The sequence below is a fragment of the Calidris pugnax genome, unplaced genomic scaffold (assembly GCF_001431845.1).
Source record: "Calidris pugnax isolate Ruff unplaced genomic scaffold, ASM143184v1 scaffold111, whole genome shotgun sequence".
Lineage (NCBI taxonomy): Eukaryota > Metazoa > Chordata > Aves > Charadriiformes > Scolopacidae > Calidris > Calidris pugnax.
The window spans coordinates 3,443,088-3,470,403 of NW_015090872.1; the positions used below are offsets into that span (position 1 = coordinate 3,443,088).

General features: G+C 44.0%; 2 protein-coding genes across 2 annotated transcripts in view; one reads left to right on the forward strand and one right to left on the reverse strand.

Annotated features, from left to right (window-relative positions):
• The first annotated feature begins 290 nt into the window (after positions 1-290).
• On the forward strand, positions 291-14,968 carry IGSF10 (immunoglobulin superfamily member 10). Its single transcript, XM_014945748.1, has 6 exons — positions 291-354; positions 596-845; positions 2,504-2,633; positions 4,511-4,901; positions 10,732-11,632; positions 12,554-14,968. Exons 2-6 carry the CDS (start codon positions 652-654, stop codon positions 14,460-14,462), a joined length of 3,525 nt encoding a protein of 1,174 aa, XP_014801234.1. The 5' UTR covers positions 291-354; positions 596-651; the 3' UTR covers positions 14,463-14,968.
• Positions 14,969-16,649: 1,681 nt separating this feature from the next.
• The window catches only part of MED12L (mediator complex subunit 12 like), a 151,588-nt gene continuing 140,921 nt past the window's right edge, over positions 16,650-27,316 (reverse strand). Inside the window, exons 40-45 of the mRNA XM_014945770.1 lie at positions 24,035-24,124; positions 23,191-23,411; positions 22,018-22,174; positions 20,734-20,799; positions 17,821-17,902; positions 16,650-17,368 (exon numbers count right to left, since the gene is read on the reverse strand). Coding sequence (XP_014801256.1) covers positions 17,316-17,368; positions 17,821-17,902; positions 20,734-20,799; positions 22,018-22,174; positions 23,191-23,411; positions 24,035-24,124 — 669 coding nt within the window. The 3' untranslated portion in view covers positions 16,650-17,315. The remainder of the gene's footprint in view (positions 17,369-17,820; positions 17,903-20,733; positions 20,800-22,017; positions 22,175-23,190; positions 23,412-24,034; positions 24,125-27,316) is intronic.

Consider the following 27,316-nt stretch of genomic DNA (forward strand, 5'->3'; position numbering starts at 1 on the left):
GGCCGGGCCTCTGCCCGCCGGGACGCCCCCGGCCAGGTGCCGGCGCGGCCGCGGGGTTCCGCTCCCGGCGCAGGTGGGGACCGGGAGCCGGTGGCCGGTCCCCGGCCGAGGGTCCCGGGGAAGCGCTGCGGGAAGCGAGGGGCCGCTCCCGCCGCTCGGCGGCTCTGAGCGCGGGCTTTGAAATTAGTTAATTTTGTTTGGAATAATTACTGGCAAGAAAGGAGCTGACGTGTGCCTTCCCGAGGATAAATTGCTAGCAGATTTATACACGCTGTGCGTAGCCAGAGCCGTGATGCAACCACAGCCACACACTACAGCTTCCACGTTTGCTTCCTTCTAAAATTAAAACTACCTGTAAGCAACAACGCACGGGGCACATCGCGCTGAGACGAAGAAATTGTGAGGCTGTTTCTTTAAACGACAAGCATTTTAGGTCATTACGCAGATCTGAAAACTGAAGGGAAAACCAAGAGTTTGGGGGTCTGGTTTATGGGTTGGTTTTTCTCTCAAGTTAAAAAATTCTTCTTGTGCTTCTGGCTTAAAACTGAGCGACTCGACTCACTGTAAACGCTTGTGTGCTTTGTTTCCCTTGTAGGACTCTGTTTGTTGGGTTTTGCTGTGAAGGATGGCAGCCTAGTGTTTCCCTGCAGGATGAAGGCAATGCGCAGAGGCAGACCCTGGTGCCTGGGGACCCTCATCGCCCTCTGCCTGGCCGCCCTCCCCGGCAGCAGCGCCTGTCCCAGGCTCTGTGCCTGCTACGTCCCCACCGAGGTGCACTGCACGTTCCGGTACTTCACAGCCGTCCCACCACACATCCCCCCAAACGTGGAGCGCATCAATCTGGGGTATGTTTAACATCGAGATTTTAAAATCGAGATTTTAAATATCAACACTTTGCAAAGCAATAATTATGAGTTTACAGATTCAGGGCTAGAAATTAACCAAAGCAATAAATAAATCTTAAGAGCTTAATGTTCTGCAGTACTCAGAAGTAGTTGCAGTCACAGCTAGCAAAGCCTAAGACCTCCAACACTAAGGGGAAATTTTGGGGATGTATCACAGGGCATGCAACAACTTCAAAACGTTTTGAAACTCAAATGAATTCCTGTATACTATCCAAACATTTTGCATCTGTAACATGACATTCAGAAGGATTCTGAAATAGGGAGAATTCTCTCTGGGAAAAGATAGTTCAGAGCTCAGAGAGTGGGCTGGAATATGTGTATTAAAATCTTCAGAGACTTTGATGTGACTTTAAAATGTCACACAATGCTAATATCTGTTTTTATCTATTGAGTTATTGGGAAATAACTTGCCTGAGTATTTCAGCCTTCAAAATGGTTCTGTTCTGTGAGTGGTTAAAAGGAACTATACCCAGGCTCAGCTGCCCTGTTAATGCAATTTCCAGCAAGTACCCTCTCTCATACAATCGAATGGCAAGACCAATCAGCAATATTTGACTGATCCTTGCATCACTTTTGCTACACGTAACCGTTGAGTCGTCCATATGCGTATGCAGAAAATATAAAAGGAAGATTTCATTGAAGTCTTCCCTTCATCTGCCTTCTGCTTCCAGGCAACATATCCAGATCCCAGCTCCTGACTCCTGTCTGCCCTTTCCTTCCATTGATTTTGTCAGTGTTGACCAGAAGTGCTATATATGAAGTTTTACACTTAAGTACCAGTACTTTTAGAGGACTATGAGTTATCTGAGGTGTGAGACATATGTTTGAAATACATTAATTACTACTCTGGCCATCTATCTGATCTGATCCAACTTACCTGTCACCGCTGTGCAGTGCGGTTCTCACTCAAAGGGGGGCTCTGTTTCATTTTTGGTTCCCCATTTAAATCCAGCTTAGGATATCTATACTGTATCAGTGCTCATGGAGATCAGAGAAGGCTGAGGATAGGTCTGCGTTAACAAGTAGCGTGCACCATTCAACACCTTTGGAGTGGAAACGAAATTCAAAATGGAGAGCTGAAAAGGGCAGATGGCATAGTCAGGGACCAGGGAGGGACACCACGACACTCTGCAGAACCCTAGGCACAGCCCTCATCATCCAGGTCCCAGGAGGAAGGTCACACCCCAGCACCCTTGGTTTTACCTTGTTCTCGGTGGCCAGCAAAGGAGGCTCTCTGGTGCTTATGGTCCTCTCTGTGATACTGCAGTGCTGGGAAAGAGGTGTCAATGTATCACCAATCTCTACCATTACAGGAACTCCTTGCTCTTCTGCGTCGAAACCCGAACTAGCATTCTTGTCTGCACATTTTTGCAGTTATTTTCCCAATCCACTGTGAAAGACAGTCTTCAGAAAGCTGCCCTGGAAAAGTTACCAAATCTTGCATTAACAGGAAGGAATAGCTTAAAATTTAATCATAGCAACCACAAGTGCCACCTACCTTTATGCCTTTCCAAAGAGTTACCCTTTTGTTTTGGGTTGGTTTGTTTGTTTGAAAACTTGTAAAGTTAAGCTGGTCTGGGATGAAATGTTTGTTACAGTTACAACAGCTTGCTTAAACTGAAGGAAACGGATTTTTCTGGCCTGGAGAAACTGGAGTTACTGATGCTGCACAGCAACGAGATAAATACAATCCCTGATAAGGTGTTCAGTGACTTATATTCATTACAGGTAAGAACTAAATGACCTAATCTTAGTTAGGAGATAACCTAATCTTAATTTTTGTTATGTCTTTTAAACAATCTGCAGTAATACTGATAAATGGAAACAGACCAGTAGTCTGTAGCATTTTGGTTTCCTGTTTCTTATTGCATCCACCTGAAAGATGAGGGCCTCCAAGATCCAGTATCCTAATAGGAAATGTCTTTCCTTCCCAAATGGGCATTCAGGTACAGTTTAAAGAGTGTAGCGAACATATTAGTAGATATCTGTCAGCAATATCTGAACAGGCAACTGCATCTGAGATGCTCTTTTGCATGAGAGAGAAAGATTGCAGAGCTCCAAGTACTGCAACTTGGTTTTAGTTAATTTGTTAGTCAATTTATGGTTTTTTTTGAGGATTATTTTCCATCCAGATTTCCCTTCAGTGCAGTATAATCCTGTCCCTTTCTGTCTTTCATTAAAAAAAAGGCTCCTACTGAACAGAAACTGAACATATTACATATAAACATCTTAATGCTTTAAAAAAAACTACAGTTCATTGGTTTTATAGTTTAACATATATTTGTAGACTTTCAAAATGTAGTATTCGATGCCTGTTTTGTTTTTTAACTGAAATATTACTATTTATAAACTATTACCTATATTTAAATATATTTTAAAAATCGGTAAATGTATGGTGTCATAGATTCTGAAGCCATCTCAGTATCTCACTGGGCCATATAGATACTTATATATAAAGAAGTACTTACATGATTGGTTCGGAGAACCATTCCCAATGAATTCGATGTACAGGTAATGCTCTGTTCTCCAGTTAATTTTCCATCTAGAGCTGTTATTAACTGCCACAGAGAAGTAATAATGTTGCAGCTGTGGTGAACTAAGAATATGAGAGACCTGAACTGCTCAGACAGAAAACAGGGTATTGGCTCAGTTGCTGGGTTTAGAGGATTAGGGGTGGGAGGGAAAAGAAGAAACCAGACCAGCTTTGGAGCACACAGATCTTCAGGTTCCATTAACCCTCAAAAGGGGCAGGTCTGTGCCTGAAAGCTTGCTTGTTAACTCCTTGCAACTGACTTAATGAAATAAGCTTTATGGAGTCCTATGAGCTTTTCCTCCCTTATCATCAAGCAAGATGACAACAAAATTACAGATAGTTTTAATGGAATTATAATTGGCAAATAAACTTGCAGGTTATTGTGATTTTGTACTTTTTTCCCTTCCTTATTTTCAAAATACAGAATTTGTGACTGTAACAGTATAATTCTAACAGGAAAAGTAACAACAAAAAGGCTGTCTTGGGTACCATATTTAGTACTTCAGCAGATTTGTTCATCTCATAGTTACAAATTTGACTTTCAACCTGTCAGCAACAAAATGGCACCTGAGAGCAGAGGTCTGGCACATCTCACAGGACACAGATTCTGAAACTGGGAACACACTTAGCAGTTCTGTTGGTTAACCCTCAAACAAAACAGACTGCGCATGCATTTTTATAGTCATAACCCTGGGTGGAACAAAAAACACTACCACAGTTTATGGTCATATTCTGCTTACCCTTTCCATAAGTGTGGTTTAATTAGGAATTTTTGAATGAGAAATAAGCATTGCTTTATTATATTTTTTAATCACTGCATTTTGTAAATGTGACTGCTGAAGTGTCACCTTGATGGACTGTTGGAACAAGAAAACATCCTTGTAGTCCTGCAAGTAACACTGCATTTAAAAATAATTTCTCATACTAAGTTTCTTTTCCCCAATCACTTGCATTACTAGTCTGGTGAAGTAATTTCACGTCACAGAGTAACCATCAATCAAAATTTGTTAGGAGTCTTATAACAATATAACATGGGTTAATATTATACACTTGTTACTTTTTCCATCAACAGGTCTTAAAAATGAGTTACAACAAGGTCAGAGTACTTCAGCAGGATGTTTTTTATGGTCTAAGGAGCTTGGTACGGTTACATATGGACCACAATGAAATTGAATTTGTAAATCCCAATGTTTTCTATGGACTCACATCACTGAGGTTGGTCCACTTGGAAGGAAATTTACTTAAGCAGCTTCATCCAGATACCTTTGTCACCTTGCGCTACAGCCAAATATTTAAAATATCCTCCATGAAGCACATATATTTGTCTGACAACGTGTTGACTTCATTACCACAAGAAATGTTTTCCTACATGTCTGAGCTAGAGAGCATTTACCTTCATGGAAACCCATGGTCCTGTGATTGCAATCTACAGTGGTTTGCAGAATGGGCAAAGCAGAGACCAGGTGAGCCCAAGGCTTTGTTTATGCTTTTTAATCATGTTACAGCATCTTATTCTTTCTGATAAAGGTAACTGGCATTTGTTTATTTATTCTCCCATAGAAGACTGGAAGACAAGATTTTTGTAGGTGCATGTAATCAGGATAAACAGATTAATACCATTTACTTTCCTAGATTAAATTAATCTAGTGGTCTTAACCCATTTCCAAGTGCAGCTTTCCTTAATGGAACATTTTCCTTGGCCAGTCCAAAGTTTCTGTGCACCAGGAGAATCCACAGGAGATAAGGAAGCTAATTTTTATGTAACTGGCCACAGTGAAGACCACATTATATTCAATTATTCAAAATCAAAAGGAAAGGGACTCAAGGACTTTGTGGCTACCCTGAGTAGAGGTTGCACATGACGGTGTAGTGTTACCCCCAGACTGCTAGAGCCTGTGTCCACAGCAGAGTCCACCTTGCCTGGTGTCAAACCACTGGGACAGAAGGACACCACACTGAGCTGCAATAGCAACAGTCCTTGAACAGTTTCATCGAAGAAAATTCATCGGTTTTCTTAGGTTTAGGTTTTCAGAGGTTACTTTAAGATGAACGTTGTTAGTATTTTATTCAAGAGAACAACTTGCTGGTAGCTATGTGGTTTTTTAAAAATTGTATCACAGAAGCTGACTGCATTTTTCTTCCCTTCAGATGCTCTAAAGTGCAAAAAAGACAGAAGTTCTGGTGCTCAGCAATGTCCAGTTTGTGCTAGTCCCAAAAATCATAAAGGGAAAGGCTTAGTGGGTATTCCTTCTGCATCTTTAACATGCTTTAAGCCAGCCATACACGACTCCCTAAAATTGAAAAACCTCACAGTGCCAGATGATGGGGATTTGAGTTCTGTCTCTCCCAAGGACTTCATAGCTCCTATAGGATTCATGGTTTTGAACATGACTGACCAAGCAGGGAGTCGAGGTAACTTGGTTTGCAACATCCAAAAACCTAAAGAAATGTCTCCCATCTCATTTGACAACAGTGGCAACAGTACAGTACTCAAAACATCGTTCTCGGCATTTCTTTTGTGTAGCATTGACTATGAACATATTCAGCAGCTATGGAGCATCCTGGCACTGTACAGTAATTCTCCCTTAAAACTGGAAAGGAATTACCTAACAACTAACGTGCCTTTTATTAGTTACAAATATAAACAAATCTACTCTGAGAAAGATGAACTTTTTACCAATATAGAGACCGAACTGAGAGCTGAACCATCTTGGTTAATGCAAAGCAAAGTGGCATTACAGCTGGACAGGACAGCAACCACACTGAACACACTGCACATCCAGTACTTCACGGATGCTCAGATTACTTTGCCCAGCGCTGACAGAAAACAGGTGAGAAATAACTGGACCATCATCTCCAGGGACAACAAAACACAAACGGAGCACACGGTTTTAATTGGTGGGACCGTAGAACTGGAGTGCCAAGCAGTTGGAGAACCAGCTCCTGCCATAGAGTGGATACTGGCTGATGGGAGCAAAGTCAGAGCTCCTTACATCAGCGAGGATGGAAGAATCATAGTAGTTAAAACCGGCACATTCACGTTACGGACAGCTGATACTTTTGACACTGGGCTTTATCACTGCATAGGCACAAATTACAACGATGCAGATACTCTCACATTTAGAATAACCGTGATTGATCCTTACGTGGAACACAACAGTGTAAATGGAGCCAAAGTTTCTACGTTTGTTGGCAGCACTCTCTACCTTCCCTGTGCATCCACCGCTGCTCCAGATGCTGCCGTTAGCTGGGTGTTACCTCAGCACGTGATTCTTCATCACTCCGTAAGAAACAAACACATTTTTGACAATGGTACCTTGAGAATACAAGGGGTAACAGCACGAGACAGTGGCTACTTTAGATGTGTTGCAGCCAACCAGTACGGTGTCGATCTTTTGGTTTTCCAAGTGCTAGTTAGAAAGGATGAAACCACTCTAAAGAAAAAGCTGGTAGCTGTGGGAGAATGGGAAGAGGGCGATGGCTCTGGCAATGCAATGCTGGCCTCTGCTACAAGACAGAAACATCCTTTAGCTTCTCCAGCTACCTTGACAGCTCATCAGGAATCTGCTGCCTCAGCATCCAGGAATCGCATCGCACAGAGTGCACATAACTCCAGCTCATCAGGAATCTGCTGCCTCAGTGTCCAGGAATCGCATCGCACAGAGTGCACATAGAAGGAGCAGCTACGGGAAAATTACTTACAGGCACTACAAGGACAAAATAAGCAGGCGGTTTAGAGGACACAGAAGACAGTTTGTTTCCTCAGCCAGGAGAGTTGATCCAGAGCGCTGGGCAGCCTTTTTGGAAAAAACAAAGAGGAACTCAACATTGATAGAAAAACAAGGAGAAGTTGCAACGAAACCACCCATTCAAGACCGTAAGTTCTCAGAAGTACCTGGGGATGAGGAGGAAACATCTGGTGACCTCGTATCTCCAGAAGAAGAATTCATGATACCAGTAACAGAGACAGCCACTGTATCTACTCTGGGGAGAGCAATGGAAAGCGTGGTAACTGCAGAGCCTGAGATGACTGCAAGTAACACTCCTGGGAGGAAAATCTCTCTCCTGGTTTCAGAGGCAGTAACTCCCCTGCCCTCTCCTTTTGCACCATCTGTGTCACCTGATAGCAGAAGGCCACAAACATACCTAAACCCTACCATTACAAACTCATGGGAAAGATCTGACTTAAATCAAGTATCAGCAAAGGGTATAAAACAAACAACTTTATCAAGTGGAGCAAGTAAAACATCTACACCCTTCCCAGCTGAGCAAAGGCTGGTATATTCTGGGGAAGGTAATAACCACCATTTAAAATTTGTATCTACAACACCCATGACAGATGTTACAGACACCAAAAAGTTCGTAACTTCCCAGAACACAGTGGACAAGCTACATGTTTTTACTGAGTCTATTGATAAGATTTCCACCAAAACAGATCACCAGATACCTGTAGTGACAGTCAGTGAGCCAAGTCCTGAATTTGGTCACATATATTTTCACAGTACTCCAAAACAAGTAACTCCTAAGCCACCATTGGACTCAACTGTCACTACTCATCAGCAAATTCAGGCTATTCAGGATGTGAGAACTCACACACCCCAGGCCCAGCAGCAATATGGAAGACGAAGGAAAATTTCTGGTAGGAGACGAATTGTTAGACCAGGACGTATTCCAAGTATGAAAGAACACAGATACAATTTTGGGAGGCCAGGATTTGTCAGAGGAAGTACAGCTGTGTCTGCAGATGTTCAACTGAATGTGAAAAATGTATCAAACATACCAATTTTAAATAATTTAAGCAGTTCCATAGACCCATTTAGCCCAGAAGCACCTCTGTCCTCCCCCTCTATCATGAATACGCCATTGGAGCACACAGCAGGTACTCATCAAAACACAGCATTCTTCAGGGAAGAGAAAAACAGAGCTAGTGCAAGGCAAAAAGCTACTACAACAGTAATGCCTTTAATTACAGAAGGCACTCATGATACTCCTCAATGGAAATTAGACACCAGCACTTCATTTCAAACAACTACTGATACAGTCCAACCTTTTAGCATCAGACAACCAACAATGGCAACCCATACAGCTCATATGACAACAGAAATTACACATACCAAAAGCACTGAGGTATCTTCTACCCTTGAATCAGTCTCACCCAGCATTAAGTCTAGAACCTCAGCAAAAAATTCTCAAGGAGGAAATATTACTTGGGAACGTCTGTTTGGAAATGATGCACAAAAAGAGATCCTCCTTCTTCGGAAGCTACCAACCCAACAGCCAGATGTGTTTCTATCAACAGAGGTATTGACCATACTTCCTAAAACTACGGCAGCATTATCTATGTCCAAAACGTCTCCCTTGCACTTTACGCCTACTTCAACAAGTGGGAATCACAGCAGTGGTTTACTGTCTTTAAACAAACCCTTTCATTATGGCAGTAGTAGATCAGAAGAACATCTTCCTACACCAAATCCGCAGTCTTACTCTAATCCTGCAACTAGTGCAACCAAAGAAACGGATGTAGCAAGTTTGAAGCCAACAGTTACACCTATTATTACTCCTCACACTGACACCAGAATCACCAAAAGTAAAACACTCAGAGCAGGAAGAAAGCGAGGTCAGAGGAGGAAGAGGCCCCCTAAAACATCTCCTTCACAAAGCGTGACTGCCAGCCACAGCGCCGCAGCAGCTCCTGCTGTGAATGCAGCCACGCCTGTCGTGACAACAGCTCCATCACTGACTATGCCTACAGGTCCTACCCCTCCAAAACCTGTCTCTGAGAGTGCAGGTGCAGCCTCGGTGACAGAAATGCCAGCACTGTGGAGCCTTAACACACCAGAGGCACCTCAGCCCGTGCCTACAGCAGCCACACAGACGTCAGTGACCCCTGTTACACAGAGGAACACCCCGTCAGCCCCTGACACTCCTATTGCTTGGAGCCCCACCACCACAAGTCAAACCACACCACTGCTTTCAAAGCCTTTCAGCACCACAACCGTGAGACCTGCCACAGTCTGTGCAACATCTGGGTCAGAACCTGCTCAGCAAATCAAAGCCACCACAACAGCAGGTAAAAAATCACACCTGAAAATGGAAGAGAGAGTTATCCAAGAAAACCACATTGCGCAGCCCACATTCCCAGCAAGAACTGAGTCAAGTGCCAGAGCTCCTTCTGCATCCACAGCCATGTCTCCTCCCGGCGCTCAGCATCCCACCCACCTACCAGCTCCAACAGCAGTTGTGCCGCCTGCACGTGCTGTGAGAACCACCTTGCCTCCATCAGGGGAAATCAAATTCTGGCAGAGGCCCTCTGCTAAAGTCACAGAGAGAGACAACACATTAACTGTCAATACACTGACCTTACCATCACGGATCACAACGCCCTATGCTCCTCTGTGGGGAAGGGACAAGGACAGTTCTGTCAAAGGCTGGTCAGAAAAGAGACAGGATCAAGGAACTACCACAAACAGTCCTAGAGCCTTGGACTTTTTGAGCAGAAATCATTTTGCAAAGCCCAGAATAATTGGAGGCAAATTAGCTGCTTTCACCGTGCTAGCTAATTCAGATGCTTTTATTCCTTGTGAAGCTACTGGTAACCCCCGTCCAACAATACAGTGGACCAAGATATCATCAGGTAAGCTTGAGAAACCTCTCTAGAATTTACCTTCCATTATAGTCTTGGCAGATATTTTGTGTGCCAAACACAAGTATTGCTTTGTTTAGGAGTACCATGAAATATCAGTGAAAAGATGAAGTTGGAAACAGTGAAAAAAAAAGATAGCCCAGCATACTTGCTGGAGTGTCTTACTGCTGATTATGAAACAGTTCCTTTGGTGGGGTGAGGGGGAGGGAGAAGGAAACATATGATCTATATTTAACTATAATTCTGTACTTATTATGAGACGATTTCAGTATTTATTGTATGTTACCTGCTATTTCAGAACAGCGAGACAAATGAAAAGAAAAATCTGTCTGTGGCAACAAACCATCAAATCAAGTTAAAGCTATGCCAAAATATATTTGAATATGCAAAACCTAGTCAAAACTACACCAAACTATTTTTGGATATGTAAAGCCCCATCTGCTTTATCCAAACTTTGTCTCTACTGAGGACTAAGTTTTGGTTTTACTTTAAAGCTTTGTCACGGTATATGCAAAATACTATTATTTTTCTCTTTCTAATCACTAGCGTCTTAGTTATTTGGGTAGGGGAAGGGTTTTTAAGGGCTGAGTACAAAGAAACAGAAAAGAGAGGCTGTAACGTGCTGCGCTGTTGCCCCCTTGCTTCCATAGGCACCAATGCTCTGGATGGCCGAGGTGACGGCAGATGGATGGTGTTTGCCAACGGCACGCTCTCCATCGCGCGGGCGGGCCTGGAGGACCGGGGACAGTACCTGTGCACCGCAGCCAACCCACACGGCGTGGCACGGCTCCTGGTCACCCTGTCGGTAGTGGCCTACCCACCCCGCATCACCGGTGGCAGGTGGCAGCTCCTCACTGCTCATTCTGGAAAGCCGGTGGCAGTGAAGTGCAGAGCTGAGGGCAGGCCTCCTCCCACCATCTCGTGGGTTCTAGCAAATAAAACACACATTTCTGACTCTTCTGCAGGAAATAGCAAAGTTTATGTGGAACCAGATGGCACTTTAATTATCAAGGAAGTCACTGTTTACGACAGGGGCCTCTACACGTGCATGGCTAAAAACCCAGCGGGCACTGACACACTGGTTGTAAAACTGCAGGTCATCGCAGCACCTCCTGCTATTCTGGAAGAGAAGAGACAACGTGTTGAAGGAATGATGGGGGAAAATTTGAAATTCCCCTGCACTGTGAAAGGGAATCCTCAGCCCACTGTCCACTGGGTTCTCTTTGATGGCACGGTGGTGAAACCTCTGCAGTTTGTAAACGCAAAGCTGTTCCTGTTCTCCAATGGTACCCTCCACCTCAGCAACGTCGCTCCTTCTGACAGCGGGAATTACGAGTGCATTGCCACAAGCTCGACTGGCTCCGAAAGGAGGGTGGTAAGCCTCGTGGTGGAACACAGAGATATGCTTCCAAAAATAGCTACTGCTTCTCAAGAAATTACTCGGTTGAATTTTGGGGATAAGTTGCTTCTGAACTGCACAGCAACTGGGGAGCCAAAGCCCAGGATCATCTGGAGGTTACCTTCCAAGGCAGTTGTTGACCAGTGGCACAGGTAGGAGCTTTTCCCCCCACCATCACCTCTCTGAAACTTCAACCACTGTCTTCTCTGGTGCTTATATAAGTGACTGTTACATCACTGAAACATTACATTGTGAAGTAAATTCACTTTTAAACGTTTAACAGTGGTGAAACATCTGTGATGTAGGCTTGTTATTATAGGTCTAATAACAGATCACATCAACTGTCATAAGGGGGTGAGGTCTTGCCAAAATGGATACAAGTTGTATTTGAATTAAGGAAACTGACACTAATAATGCATTGGCTGAATTTTGTCATTTTGTAGGAGGTAAAGTTATTTATAGTAGGACTCGGGAGGAAGAGGCTTCTGTAGTCTCTGCCGAGTCTACCTTTGAGGGCTTCCCAGCCATGCCTCCTCCCACAGTAACATTCCCCCTTTGCTTTGGGAGAGCCAGTCCCAGGTCAGCATGTTCCCAGCAGGCTCATGAGAACTTACAGCTGGGCCAAGGGAGATCCAGGTCCATGCCCTGCTGCAGGAAAGGCAGACAGAGAGTCATCACTCGGTGCCAAGTGTTGTTGTGGAGAACACGTGGTGGCACTGCCAGCTGCCCTCAGCTGGGGGCAAGTATTGTGGGTTGTCTGCATGACAGAGGAGCAGAGGCTGGTGGGGTGAGGGACGTAAGGTTCAATAGGCTCATTTGGTCACAGAAGAGTTTTCAGCACGGCAGAGGCGGCATCGTGCAGCTTTGCACACCTGGGCAGAGTCAGTGAGCTCGGGCACATCCACGTAACAGCTACCTCAGGTTATAACCCTGCAGTGATGTGGACACAGTGCCTTTGGAGAGAGCTTCTGTATCCCATCATGCTGTTAATATTGTCGGTCACTTCCAGTGCTCAGTATTCACCTCCAGCCTTTTGTTCCATAATTCTTTTCCTCTTTCTCCCCCTGTAACAGAATGGGAAGTCGAATCCGTGTCTACCCCAATGGATCCTTGGTTATTGATGCAGTTACTGAAAAGGATGCAGGTGACTATTTGTGTGTCGCAAGAAACAAAATTGGCGATGATCTGATACTAATGAAAGTCAGCATCACAATGAAACCAGCCAAGATTGACCAGAAACAGTATTTCAAGAAATTGGTGCCATATGGAAAAGATTTCAGAGTGGACTGCAAGGCCTCTGGGTCACCCGCACCAGAAATATCCTGGGGTTTGCCAGATGGGACAGTGATCAATAACGCGATGCTGGCAGATGACAGTGGACACAGGTCTCGCAGGTACATCCTCTTTGACAATGGAACCCTCTATCTCAACAAAGTTGGAGTAACAGAAGGAGGAGACTATACCTGCTATGCTCAAAACACACTGGGAAGAGACGAAATGAAGATACGCATCACGGTCGTCATGGCAGCCCCTCAGATAAAGCACAATTACAAGACATACATTAAAGTGAAAGCTGGAGACATGGCATTACTGGACTGTGAAGCTGTTGGAGAACCCAAGCCAAAAATATTCTGGTTGCTCCCTTCCAGTGACATGATCTCCTCGTCAACAGACAGGCACTTCCTGCACGTCAATGGTTCTCTATCGGTCAGTCAAGTCAAACTGTTGGATGCTGGGGAGTATATGTGTGTTGCTCGTAATCCTGGAGGGGATGACACAAAGCTGTATAAACTGGATGTTGTTGCTAAACCACCCATCATAAATGGTTTATACGCAAACAAAACAATCATGAAAGTGACAGCAGTGAAGCATTCGAAGAAACAAATTGACTGTAGGGCAGAAGGGACACCTCCCCCTCAGATTATGTGGATCATGCCCGATAATATTTTCCTAACGGCTCCATATTATGGGAGCAGGATTGCAGTGCACAAAAATGGAACGCTTGAGATTCGGAACATAAGGCCTTCTGACACAGCAGATTTTATCTGTGTGGCACGTAACGATGGGGGAGAGAGTATGTTGGTGGTGCAGCTGGAGGTATTGGAAATGCTAAGACGGCCGATGTTTAAAAATCCATTCAATGAAAAAATAATAGCAAAACCTGGAAAAACTACCACATTGAATTGTTCTGTGGATGGAAACCCTCCACCTGACATAAGCTGGATGTTGCCTAATGGCACATGGTTTTCTGGGGGCATCCAGAGTTCCCAGTTTGTCACGGGTAGCGGCGGTACCCTTACCGTCTATAATCCCGATAGAGACACAGCAGGGAAGTATCGCTGTGCTGCCAGGAATAAAGTTGGGTACATTGAAAAGCTGATCATCTTGGAGGTTGCCCAGAAGCCCACTATCCTCACTCACCCCAAGGGGCCAGTGAAGGGCATTAGCGGGGAGTCACTGTCGCTTCACTGCCTGTCTGATGGGAGTCCCAAACCAAAAACAGCCTGGACTCTGCCGGGCGGCCACGTGCTGGATCGACCGCAGATCAACAGGAAATACATCCTGCTGGAGAACGGGACTTTGGTTATACGAGAAGCCACCATTCACGACAGAGGGAGTTACGTGTGTAAGGCCCACAACGACGCCGGGGACTCCTCTGTAACTGTCCCGGTGGTTATCGTAGCCTATCCCCCCAGGATCACCAACAGACCACCACAGACCATACACACCCTGCCCGGTGCAGCAGTCCAGCTCCACTGCATAGCGCTGGGAATACCAAAGCCAGAGATCACCTGGGAATTACCTGACCGCTCGGTGCTCTCTACAGGTCACCACAGCCGAGCCTCTGGGAGCCAACTGCTTCATCCCCACGGGACCTTACTCATCCAGAACCCCCGGCCCTCAGATTCTGGCGCCTACAAGTGCACAGCGAAGAACCACCTTGGCAGTGATTTCACAGTAACATACATTCACGTCATTTGAAATAAGAAATACAGCAGCAATTATTGGTAACAAAATCCACAGCTGGACTGAGTTCCTTCTTGGAATATGTTTAACCAAAGGCAGCCATCGGCATGTAAGTGCCTAAATACATGTACAGTATTCAGTCTGTGATGACCATGCAAAATTAAAACAAGAGAGAAAGGGCTTGGGGGAAATTAGATCTAGCCTTATTATCTAGCATTGGTTCTTTCAGTGATTAATCAGACTTAAATAAAAACAAACTTAAGGCACATTTTCTCTGCCAGCAAACATTGAGTATCAAAAAAAAAAATTACTTTCTGGAAACGTACCTAGAGATCTTCAGTAAAGGATAGACTTTTTTGTATTAGTTTAATATTGTCGACCTTGTATAACTATCATCAGCGTGGGTCACATAAAGCAAGAGTATCTGAGAACCAAAGAGCAGATTTTATCGTGATGCAGATTATCTTCTTAATATGTTTGAATATTTAGTATGTTTTTTTAATAAATATTGAATGGTGAAACAAGTAGTGCAGTACTTTTAACAATACAGCTGTTTCACACAGTCTTTTTTTGAAGAACTTTGGGATAATACATACAGAACATGTCTATTCTCATTTTCAAACAGGAGAGTAAGGTCTGTTTAGTGCTGTTTAGAGAAATTGTACAGATCGTGTGTAGAAACACTCCCACTTGGTATCATTTTCCTGTTGTCACAAAAGGATTTTTAAAAGATTTCTCACTAGAAAACAATTGCATCAATTTTCATATAAATTTAGAACTCTGATTTCTCAACTCAGTAGACAGGTCTAAGAAGCAACCAAGAGCCAGATGCGGGTTCTGCCTCATATAACCACATCACAATCAACCTGGGGAATTTTTAGTTTTCTTTTATTTAAGACTGTAACCTCAGCTTGGATGGGTTTTCTGCTGGTTTGATCATTTTCTGACGTCAACCACATAGGGTTTGCCGTGGGCGTGTTCCCTCCTTCCACAGCGTTGATGGAGCAGTAGCCACAGAATGGCTGGATTACACCAGTCTCACTGGTTAATATCTGCAATAGCTTCCACTACCGTGAAGAACAGTAAATCTTCAAAAAAAAAAAACCAACCCAGCCTAAACAGAAATAATTATATAAATAAGACTTAATTGACTATTGTAAAAGCCAATCAAAACTTACTTGTCTGTAGATTTCCATGTCGTGAGTATTCTTCCATCAGCTGTACTCCTCCCACAGCCCTCTGAAGCTTGTGCAGTGCAGTCTTCTCTCTCCCCACAGAACACCTGACTGTGACACCATTGATAAACTCTTTATATGGTAAAGTAAGCAAATTGAGTTAATACAAAACAGGGAGAAAATATTCCTGTGTATATTTAAAAAACATGTTCCACCTCCAAAATCAGTGCATTCAAAACAAAAAAACCCAACTTCATATAGACTCGCAGTGCAGTCTTCCGTCTGCACAGAACACCTGACTGTGACACCATCGATAAACTCTTTGTGTGGTAAAGTAAGCAAATTGAGTTAATACAAAACAGGGAGAAAATATTCCTGTGTATATTTTAAAAGCATGTTCCACCTCCAAAATCAGTGCATTCAAAACAAAAAAAACCAACTTCATATAGACTAACTCCTAAATTAGATAAAAACGTATTACCTTTCTACTGTTTTTTCAACTCTAATACGAGGAAAATTATGACATATTTGAACAGGTTTGAGTAGTAATTAGTTTGCAGTAATTTTGATTTATAATTTACCTGTGGTTTTGCACAAAGCTGTTAACACATAATGCCTTGCACTGCTGAAACTCACCCAGCCATCACAACTCAAACGTGGAATTTGAAGGACTTACCCTACAACATGGGGAGCAGACACAGGTAACAGGAATAACCCATTTTTGGCCACTTCAGTACCCAGAGCTGTCAGTTACGGCAGCGCTGGAACTACAGAAAGGACTTCAGTGGCTTTCCCCCTCTCACTGTGGGAAAGCTGGTACGAGGTTTGTTACTGAGGGCGTCGAGTGAGACGCAGAGATTCGCCTCCCGTGAGGCTTTACCAGGACTCAGGGATTTCTCTACACAAATGGAGCAAAACCTGATTTGAGTGTTCAGTCCTTCTTGCTGCGTCGTGCACTCCTTCAGAACTCAGCACTGATGAACTTTATGTGAAAAAGACCAAATATGAAACACGGCTACTTCTAGTAGCTTTATTAACATTACATTGTGGCTTTTAATATAAACTTTAAGAAGTTCTAATACAAGCAATAAACCCACTCAGCACCTTCTTACCACAATGAGAGCAAGAGAAAATTGGTACTTTAAACAAGGAACTTTATAAAGTGCATATGAAAATTACAGTCAAATAAACACAATTTAAACTGATGCTTGTTCTACCAACAAAGAAAGGGTGAACATTTTAATGAACAAATTAACTTCTATGCCAAAATCGGAAGTGCCTTTCAGTTCAGCAGTTTGGTCCAGTGCAGTTCTTTAACCAAAAAATAAAATAAAATAAAAAAATCAACAAACCCAAAAAAGTGTTTCCCACAAATAAATAAATCCAGCATTCTTTGTCCTCTTTAAAATTAACAGGACCTAAAAAGCACCAAATTCATAAAATCTGCAATAACATTCTTCAAATAGACCCACAAGTCCATACATTTAAATCTAGTTAAAGGCAAAAAAAAAATCCCAAACCCAAAAAACCCACCTTGTTACATATTCACATCAACTGCAGCACGAAAAATAATTATGGAAATAATAAGAGAAGAAAACTAAAGTTTGCTTTCTAGCAATAACTAGTGCATTGAATTTTGAATGTTCTGTTCTTCAGTGCAAACGTAACATGACGTCTCCCTTCCATCGCTGATTCAGAAGTGTGAAGGATGCCCGAACTGGTTCACTCCTTGTTGTGGCTGGTTACCTGGTTGATAAAGCAAAGGGAAGCCTTTGTGCCTCATGACTGTGCTCTACAGAAATACAGAAAAATACCTGTATTTCATGCAGCGGCAGCAAACATGCTGATACATTCCCTTATACACCCATTGAATGCATGCAAGAGGGGCTAGTTCCTGTGGGGGCTTTGCCTGCAGTAGAAGGGAGGGGAGAAAACATGCAGGAATTTGTGATTGGGCCACCAGCCCAGTGACTCGGGCTTCTCTGGAGACCAACAGAAACCCATGGGATGCAGGAGCATGAGACTTTTCGTATGACATCACCACTGGGATGGTTAACCAGCCTTCAGTAGGTAAATCACTCACATGTATATATGGCAGCGTTTAAACAGGCAAAACACCTCCGGAAAGACAATTCCATATTCAAATGTACATATATATCTATATATATTTACACACATCTATGCACACAAATGCTTACTAGAGAGCTGCTTCTGGAGCTGCCTGACCAGCGCCGCTGTCTGCTGCTGCTGCTGTGTCTGCTGTAAGCCTTGTCTTGGGAACTGCAAGAGAAAGATGGAAGATGGAAGAACTCGCAGAGGGTCAGTGCCAGCCCAGGTTCCTGCAGAAGCGATCAGCTCACGCTGCCCCATCAGCAGCAGGCGGTGCCCCCACGGCAGCCCTGACCAGACCTTCACAGCACAATAATGACACATGGAGCTCAATTAGAACTCACAGAACATCTGTCCTCTGCATTCCCTGAAATCTCACACATTTCCAGTTGTGTTACGAGCCCCACATGTGTCCAGCCAGACACAGGGGAGGGAGTCAGTCTCCGTCTTTTCCACCTCTGGAGAGGTCAGTGTTCATCCTGCAAGTCACCCCGAGCAGCTTTACTGCCAGTATTGTTCAAAGACAAGGCAAATCAAAACTGCAAATCAAAATTAACAGCCTTTCTAGCACTTCAAAACACTGACATGTGCTTGAAGCCTAATAGTCAAAAGAAGCTTCTTGAAAAATATTTTTCCCAGGGCAGTGGCACTCCAGATAACAAGAAGGATGAGCACAAAGCACACGTTGCTCACTGCGCTGCACACCTGCAGCGGGGCTGTAGCTGCACACTCAATTCTCTGCTCCAGTGGAACGGGAGATGGATCAGTGCCCAGACGACTGGGCCAACTCCTCCACTGAGCAAAATAATCATTGTTCTGATCAGGATTGAGACAAGGCCCTTCCAGTCCATGGCATTAAGCACAAAGGGATTGGACACAAAAGGCTTCCAAAGACATCTGCTGTTAATGAATTAAATCATGACTTCAATCACTTTGAAAGTGCCCTGGGATGTAAATGCATTGACTTTTACAAATTTGCACCCTATTTATACTTGCATCAAAGCAAAGTTTAGTTTTTAATTGGTCTGACAGCGTGCATTATTCCCTACCTATCTGTCCCACAAAGACTATCTTTCAAGTAAGGATGGGCAGGAGAACAAGCACGGCTTCCCTTTCCACACTTCTGGCTGTCTTTCAGAAGAAAATGGTTCTCTATTAACAACTGTTATTGATCATCTACCTGCATGCCAGAGTACCCAATATGCTGCACACCACGCTGCTGAATTACGACAGACAATCTGTGTGTGTGCCGTGAGGATGGATACCCCTGGGGCCAAGGGGCTGCCAATACAAGAAGCTGGTCTGTGTGTGCTGTTAGGATGGATACCTCTGGGGCCAAGGGGCTGCCAATACAAGAAGCATTTCTTCCCTTGGAAAATGTGTCACCCACGTGAAAGAAAACGGTCTGTGCAGGACCTATTTCAGACTCCCGTGGACAGGGAGCTGAGGGCACAAGTCCCTCATTCTTACCTACTCCTGGGAAGGGCATCGTGATGCACGAGGTACTGCTATGCCAGCAAGCACAAACCACACCAATCCCTCACCATTTACTGTCTCTCTTACCCTCAGCATCTCTAAGCTCTCTAGATCTGCCTCCTAAGTCCTGGAGTTTTCCTTCTCATTAGATTTGGTGAAAATGCATGTGCCTCTAAGTGCATCGTGATGCATGAGGTACTGCTATGCCAGCAAGCACAAACCACACCAATCCCTCACCATTTACTGTCTCTCTTACCCTCAGCATCTCTAAGCTCTCTAGATCTGCCTCCTAAGTCCTGGAGTTTTCCTTCTCATTAGATTTGGTGAAAATGCATGTGCCTCTAAGTGATTTTTTTGTGCTTCTGCACAAGGACACACAATAAGCCTGACCAGTTTGAAAACCTGATGTGCTGAATAAAAATGGAGTTATTCAATACTTTAATAACATCACTGGCACTACACAAAACACCCAGGCTTTGTTTCAGTGAAACCTTTTGCTTACTGAAGGGAGTTTCAGTGTTTTACAAGACTTCAGCATCTTTTCCCTTTCTGAAACCAAATCCTTCACTTAAAATATATTGTGTAATCTTCTGGCTAACAGTCCTCAGTAAATGCTGAGGTTAGTAAAAGCATTAACCACACCAGGGTTTTTTGGGGACACGAAACCAACACGCAGAAAGCTTTCTGCTGTGCTAAGTGCTGGAAGAGGAGCCCACAGCCAGGCAGGTGCTCTGTCTCCGTGCAGTCTTTCACATGCACTTTGTTCAAGATATTGAACACTATTAAGAAAAACTCAAAAATGGATGAAAATGATCTTTCAATAGCTCTCAGATAAACTCCTTTCATTTATTCTTACTCTTGAACTTACAAGCCACCTCCAGTTTCTCTATAACATCATGTTGATTAATGCTTTAAACTCAGAGGCTAGCAATTTCAGCAATACTGTATTTTCTCCATTTTTCTACAGCAAACTTTTTCTAGTTATCCTCAACTACCTTAACTACGTCTGAAAAAACCTGCCCAAATACAGGAAAGAAGCATAATGACATTGTAAATTCAGTGGATGTGTCCATAAAAATTATGTGGTAGTGACAGTGATTTGGTAAAATCATATATTGAGCTAAAAAAGGCTGCAATTCAGCATCAAGGAACGTCTCACGAACAATTCGGTTTGTACAGCTGATGTCACGCAGCTCCGTTTTATGACTAATGATCTAATTTAAAAGGATCTTCAAACAATAAAACCCATTTTTCCCCAGCATGTTAGCAGTACATCCTAAAAATTGAAGGCCTGAAGTCACTCACAAGTCTCTTGTGACATGACTTATGCAGGGGCTGGAGTTTGGTGGAGTTGGAGCCGCTGGCGGCCGCAGCCGACGCCAGAGGGAGCAGGGGGAGCAGGGATGCTCAGGCACAGGAGGAGCACAGCAAGGTGGGGAAATGCCAACCAGCTCCAAGTGAACGTTTTTCGCAGTGTTACAGCAAAAACTAGTTCCCCAAAATACCCAGCAGTCGCCTCCGCTTACCAAAGGCTGCTGCGGTTGCACGGGCTGGAGACCAAGCGCCTGCTGCTGCCCCTGCTGCTGCTGCAACTGAAAGGAGATGGGCATTGAAACCACAGCCACATGACACGCGCTCTGCCTCGGGGAAGGACTACCTGCCAAGCTGTTATGGCTGCTCAGGACTGGTGGCCAGCACAGGAGCTGGGCTGGCTTGCAGCACTGGTCACTGATGGCCCCGTTTGGGAGATAAACCTCACACCTCTCCGCTTTCACCGCCAGCCACACCGAGGCTGACAAGGAACATTGATAATAGACCAAAAAATACTTAAAGTCTGGTATATTTAGTTTACTACAACATCAAAATATTTAGATAAAATACGTTGTTCAACAGGAACTGGCATGGATGGCTATTGCATTGAGATGATAACATGAAAATAATTCCAACCATCAAAGGGCCACGGGAAGGATTTTAATGCAATTTATTTCCCTACATATTTAGCTGATAAACTGATACTTACTTTCAAATTAAAAATGTATCATCAAATTAGAATATAGGAAATAGGCTAGACAGGAAGCAAGCCAAGCCTTTCAATTTAATTCTGGTGTACAATATAAGGCCAGACAGGGGAGAGCACAACCGCTGCTTTTGTCTCAGCACATTGGGCTTGGCCATCCTCAAATATACCTTCTCCAGAGGCATGCTACAATCTTGAGAAATAAAGTACTGAATTTTACATGTAAGTCCAGAGCTCTCTTTTGGAAATTTGGAAAAACAATGAATTATTGGACTTGGGTTAAAAGCTGTTTGGGTTTATAGCACCAGGCTCTGCTGCTTCAGACTTGAAGACACAAGTGAGTACATCACCCGAGGCAGTGATGTCTACACTCCCTTCCTGCACCGAAACTCCCCGGGTCTCCGTGGCAGCTGAGCCCCTCACCTGGAAGAGCCTCTGCTGCCGCATCTGCTGCTGTCTCTGTCTGACGGGCTCCGGAGGCAGCGGCACCGCGCTCAGGGCCGGATGAGGAATTTTACATGTAAGTCCAGAGCTCTCTTTTGGAAATTCCAAACATAAACAATGAATTACTGGACTTGGGTTAAAAGCAGTTTGGGTTTATAGCACCAGGCTCTGCTGCTTGGAAAAACAATGAATTATTGGACTTGGGTTAAAAGCTGTTTGGGTTTATAGCACCAGGCTCTGCTGCTTCAGACTTGAAGACACAAGTGAGTACATCACCCGAGGCAGTGATGTCTACACTCCCTTCCTGCACCGAAACTCCCCGGGTCTCCGTGGCAGCTGAGCCCCTCACCTGGAAGAGCCTCTGCTGCCGCATCTGCTGCTGTCTCTGTCTGACGGGCTCCGGAGGCAGCGGCACCGCGCTCAGGGCCGGATGAGGACCCGCCGGCGATGGACTGTCCAGTCCCCCTCCAACCAGAGAATTCGGCTGCAAAGGCTGATGGCTCAGCCTGATCGGGGGAAAATAACAATGGATTATACTTCATTTATAGATAGAGCACAAGTAGGATTACTCTACTATATCCTCTGACATCAGACTTCTATAGACTTAAAAGACGTTACATTTTACAGGAAGAATATATTTCCAAACATGAATGCTTTGAAAATTATTCCATAATAGAAGCTGTACTGTACTACTGCCCAGTAACTGCTGTAATAACACATTCCTCTAACGAGAAGAACAGATCCAAGCATTCAGTTCTTGCTTTCCTAGGAAGAGTGAGTTTGTACATTTCAAGCAAGAATTCCACATAAGCGCTAAAACATTCTCCCAACCAAAACATCTCATCGTTACCTTATCGTGAATTTAAAACTGATCATAAAGACTTTTTACTTTCTAAAATACTAAAAAAACCCACCAAGCAAAAGATACTTTCTTAGGATGTTATGGGAGTGATTAACATTAACAAAAAGGGAAAGACATACATAGGGAAATTAACAAGCTTGTAATTTAAATTAGCTGTTTAAAACTCAGTAAAGACAAAGCAATTCAGGTTAGCAGCTTTATTCCTAACACAGTGCTCTCTGTAGGTTTTCATACATGGCTGACAATGAAGTCAAGGCAAAACCTTTTGAAGTTCTTTTGGAACTTGTGTTTTCTTGACTACAGTATATTGGAATATTTATTGTTTAATACCACACACGTGTTTGCATAATATGGATACCATATCTGTGTGTGTAGTGAAATGGGAACCAACAGCCATCTTTAAATGAATTTTTACGTTCTACAATCACACAGGACAACTGTGCTACAACATGTTCCACGACCAACTTAAACTAAAAATTAAATGAGGGGAAAAAGAAAAACAGGAGGAAATTGGAGAGAAAGGCATATTTATTGCTAATTAGACCCAGCATCAACTTCATCTTGATTAATACACTTCATTTTAAATGAAGCTTTAGATCTCTAAAGCAATGCCATTACAATCCTGCAATGTTACCAGCTGGGAGAAGTGCAGAGGCTCACCGGGGGGTGCCTGCCAGAGGCTGGATGTAGGCAGCAGCCTGCTGCTGGATGTACCCGCCGGGCTGCTGCTGCATCTGCCGCAGCCTCTCGGCCAGCGCGGGGCTGGAGTGGGCCGCGGGGTAGGTCCTGGGGGTGTAGCTGGGGGAAAGCACCACGCCGCCGGGCTGCTGCTGCTGCAAAGGCATCTGAGTGCTGTACATGGTGTATCCGTGAGGCATGCTCTGTGGGGAAAACAGGCAGAAAAGTAACTTCAACGTGCTCGACCTTAATTTAGCTTCACTCTAAAAGAAAGAGATGGCGTTTACCAAAGAGCCTGGACAACCGGAGGTAAGTCAGTGAGATGCCCACACACCAACGTGTGAGTCCCCCACTTCTCTTTGTGGGTTCAGGCAGCTGCACCGTGGCCACACACAGCAGGATGGGACGTGCACCCGTGCCACCCGTCCCTGGGCAGGCACTGAGCAAGAGCAGGGGCTCTGCTCCACAGCTGCACCTCTCTCTTTCCTTTGTTCCTCCTCCAAATCCCAAGTACCAGAATGACCATGACATAATGAAGAGTTGCTGGTATCACGATCTCACCAAAATTTGGCTAAATTTCAGGCTTAACACAGAAGTATGCTTGCTTTTACAGCAACAACGTTGCGAAGAACTGGGAAGTGACCACATTAAACACGTTTACAAGCTACAGCGTGTGGAGACCACAACCATCCTAGAAAGAAGACTCACCGTTACCCTAGGCCACACACAGGAGGCACGTCCCACACATCGAAAATCAGGCTGGGAGGTAAAGGAGCTCTTTTTAAAAGCATTTTTATGCATACGCTCCATGGGAGCAGTGCAGTACCTGTGCTTGCTGTAACCCTGGGTACTGTGGAAGCTGAGACGGGGGTCGGACTTGTGGAGTGAAAATAGCAGCTTGGTCCATCGGCTGACCCTGAAAGATACATCGCCCATCAGATACAGCCTCCACACCCCCATCATGTCCAGCTCTGGACACAAACCCCATCAACTTGTGTCCTAACAAGTCATGGAGAGACTTGACCATCCCCTTCAAGACAGCACTGCTGCCCAGTGCCAAACTGCTGAACAGCATTTACGCATAGAAAGATGGAAGAATTGACTTTTGTTTGATTTCTGACATGACTGTAACACTGCAGCAGTGAAGAAACTGCCATTTATTGACCAGGGGTCTTGCAGACACCCTTTAAAATGGGGCTTTAGAAAGGATTAGGAAAAAAATATTCTAGCTGTCTTGAAGACAGTACATTAAATTATATAGGAAGCTTAGAGTGAATGATAATCCCCAGTAAAAAATACACAGCTGATATCTTTTTCAGGTTACATGATTATTAGCTTTCCCCCAGACAGAGCAGGCAAATGCTGGTTAGCAAATTTTATGATGACATACAAAATACCAGTTTGATAAATGGGTAATAACGCAGCATCTCCAGCTCCCAACCAGTACAGCTTGGAAACACACTCCCTGTTTCTGATCAGCAGACAGCCTGGTTTGCTCATTTCAAATTACCTCCATATTTATGCCCAATTAATGCCAAATAATTTAAAAATTTCAACTATAATTGCATTAATATGTTTTGAAGCACCAGAAAAAGGGGAAAAAAAGAAAATGTTAGACTTAATTTCAGGACCAAGATTGTAAAAACTGGTGAATGAGAACTTGCCAAAGACACAATCAAGTCTGTGTATTTTCTGTGTGATTGTGATGCTGCACTTGATCATATTGAAAACCATTCTACTTTAAAAAGCCCAGTGGTAGACATGAGCTGGAAGCAGTGATGCTTCTTCCTTGTAGCTGTCCAGTTCACCACAAAAAAACAAACAAAAAAATCCAAGTCCTCCAACAAAGCCTTTGCCATTTTAATCAGGATATCCTTACAGAGATGCATTATAATTTGAGGCTAAAAGTGACTTTGGTAACACAATGCAAGCAGCAACATTACAATCAGGGCTGTCCGGTGGTAAAGGGAACCTTACATGGGATAAAATACTGAAGCACCATTGGAACTCCCCTTTATCTGCTCCCATCCCTTTAGTGGTAACTGCACTGAACATTAACAGGTCTGTAAGCACAACCAGCAGCCCTGCAGTTCAGCGATTATTTTGGATTGGGTTTAAAAAAATGTGCATCTTCATTGACAGACCTGAGAAACAAGCAGAGCTACCTATTGTGAATGGGAATCACTCAAGGAAGGAGTGTGGCAGAGAGAAAGTTTTCCAGCTTCAACTGACCCAGCCCCAAGAGACATGGATCACTGTGATTAACCGCTCTATGCTTTGGGTAGAGAACAGACAGAAGAAGTCAAGGACATGATGCAAAACCAAGGGCAGAGCTACCACAGGGTTGGCATACACATTTTTCATACCTTCCTTTCTTTCAAAAGCAAGCAAGCAAAAAAGACTGACCCAGCTAGGCTCTGTGCCAGCCCCTGGGACCACCGCTACAGGGGTCACTAAGGCGCAGGCAGGACAGCAGCCAGCTCTGAGACGGTCAGTTACACTACGGAGGCAGAAGCTACACTAAGGATTTGTTTCAAAAACAAGCCACTGTCTCATGGAAAATTCTCAAAAACTTATTAGGAGGTGTGAACAGAGTAACTTCCGTCAGTCTTGACAAAAGCGCAGGGTAAATTAAATTTATCTGGAAAAACATCTGCAAAATCAGACAGGAAGCTCTCAAAACAACCACCTGATAGATGAGAAACTGAAACACAGAACAGAACATACATCTTGCAGTTGGGATGCACATAAACAGGTGTCAACCAAGTACAGGGGGAAGGTACTCAACAACTTAAGATTTTTTCTTTTTTTTTAAAACAGAGGCAAAAGAAGAGAAACAAAAACCACCAATAAATTCTCTGAGGAAATTGCTTCTGAAACTTTTTCGCAAGGTACCAATCACAGGATAGATAAAGATGCAACTTGAAGTCACCCAAAGGTGAAATCTGGAAAAATCATGACTGATTTCTAGAAAAGCTGGTGCCTTAAGCTATTCCCTGCAGTAACACAAGCACCTGGTGGGTTCTGTGGAGCAGTGCTCCGTGTGCTTTTCTTCTGTTTCTCTCAGTGACAGCTAACCTGGGGTGCCCAAGAGCAAAATTTGTCCCCTCATGCCCATGCAGTGCAAACCGTGTCCCTGCGAAGCCAGTGGAAATCGGATGAATGGAAACTGAATCAGGCCCTAATTCCGTAAGAAATTCCTAAACAAGCAGCTGCGTGTTCCCAGCAACACAGGGTGGGCAGAAAGCCCCAAGTGAGTTTTGCCCACAGATCTTTTCCCTGCCATTTAAAGCGCACACGAGCAGCAGAGCTTGGCAGGGTGGGACTCCAGAGCAGCACCTGTACCGAAGGCACCACCGCCCAGGCCAGGCAAGCACCACAAGCAGAACCACACGTGAAATGCAAGCAAAAAAGCTGTTCATTAGGTAGGGGACAGATCAATTTATTTCTCAGCAGTACACGGCCACGGAGCGAGCCCCGGTGTTGTGAGAGCGAGCTCTGCATTCCTGAGGAGCAGCAGCCGATGTTGCTTAGTTCAAGGGGACTTCTCCCTCCCTGCATAATTTAGTAAAGAATTAACTAAACATGCAAGCTGATTGCTGCAAGCCAGAACTGCATGCATGTCAAACAAAAACAAAACAACAAAAAAAAGAGAAAAAACCCAAATACTTGCATACAATGCTGATGCAATGCTACAGTAATAATCACTGTTCTCTTTACCTTACGTTGAAGCACAACTTACTGCTTCTTCCTGTTAAGGTATGTGGCCATAGTGTGTTCGGAGGGAATTTTCTTTTCTAAGCAGTGCTGGGACTAGCAAAGGTGATTGTAGCAGCTTTAGGCAGATTTTGACCAAAATCTGACCAAATCTGACACTGAAAGTAGGCAATGAAACACTAACGCTTATTTAGATAAGATGACGATGACAGAATTGAAAGCCCTCACTGTATCCTTGCTGCATAACTAGGTACGCCCAATTAACTGCAGATATGGTCATCTACACTCTCTTCTGATATGCTGCCAGTAACAACACGAATGGTTGCCCCTATATAAAATATAGACAAGAGGGAAAACAGCACAGCCTTTTCGAAAACACATTTTGCTTTGT

What these genes read in the sequence shown, in the direction of transcription:
- IGSF10 (XM_014945748.1), top strand. Translation starts at nt 652, where the DNA reads ATGAAGGCAATGCGCAGAGGCAGACCCTGGTGCCTGGGGACCCTCATC. An exon ending in GTGACTTATATTCATTACAG is followed by an intron (nt 2,634 to 4,510) that starts GTAAGAACTAAA and finishes TTCCATCAACAG; the next exon opens with GTCTTAAAAATGAGTTACAA. An exon ending in ATGGGCAAAGCAGAGACCAG is followed by an intron (nt 4,902 to 10,731) that starts GTGAGCCCAAGG and finishes TTGCTTCCATAG; the next exon opens with GCACCAATGCTCTGGATGGC.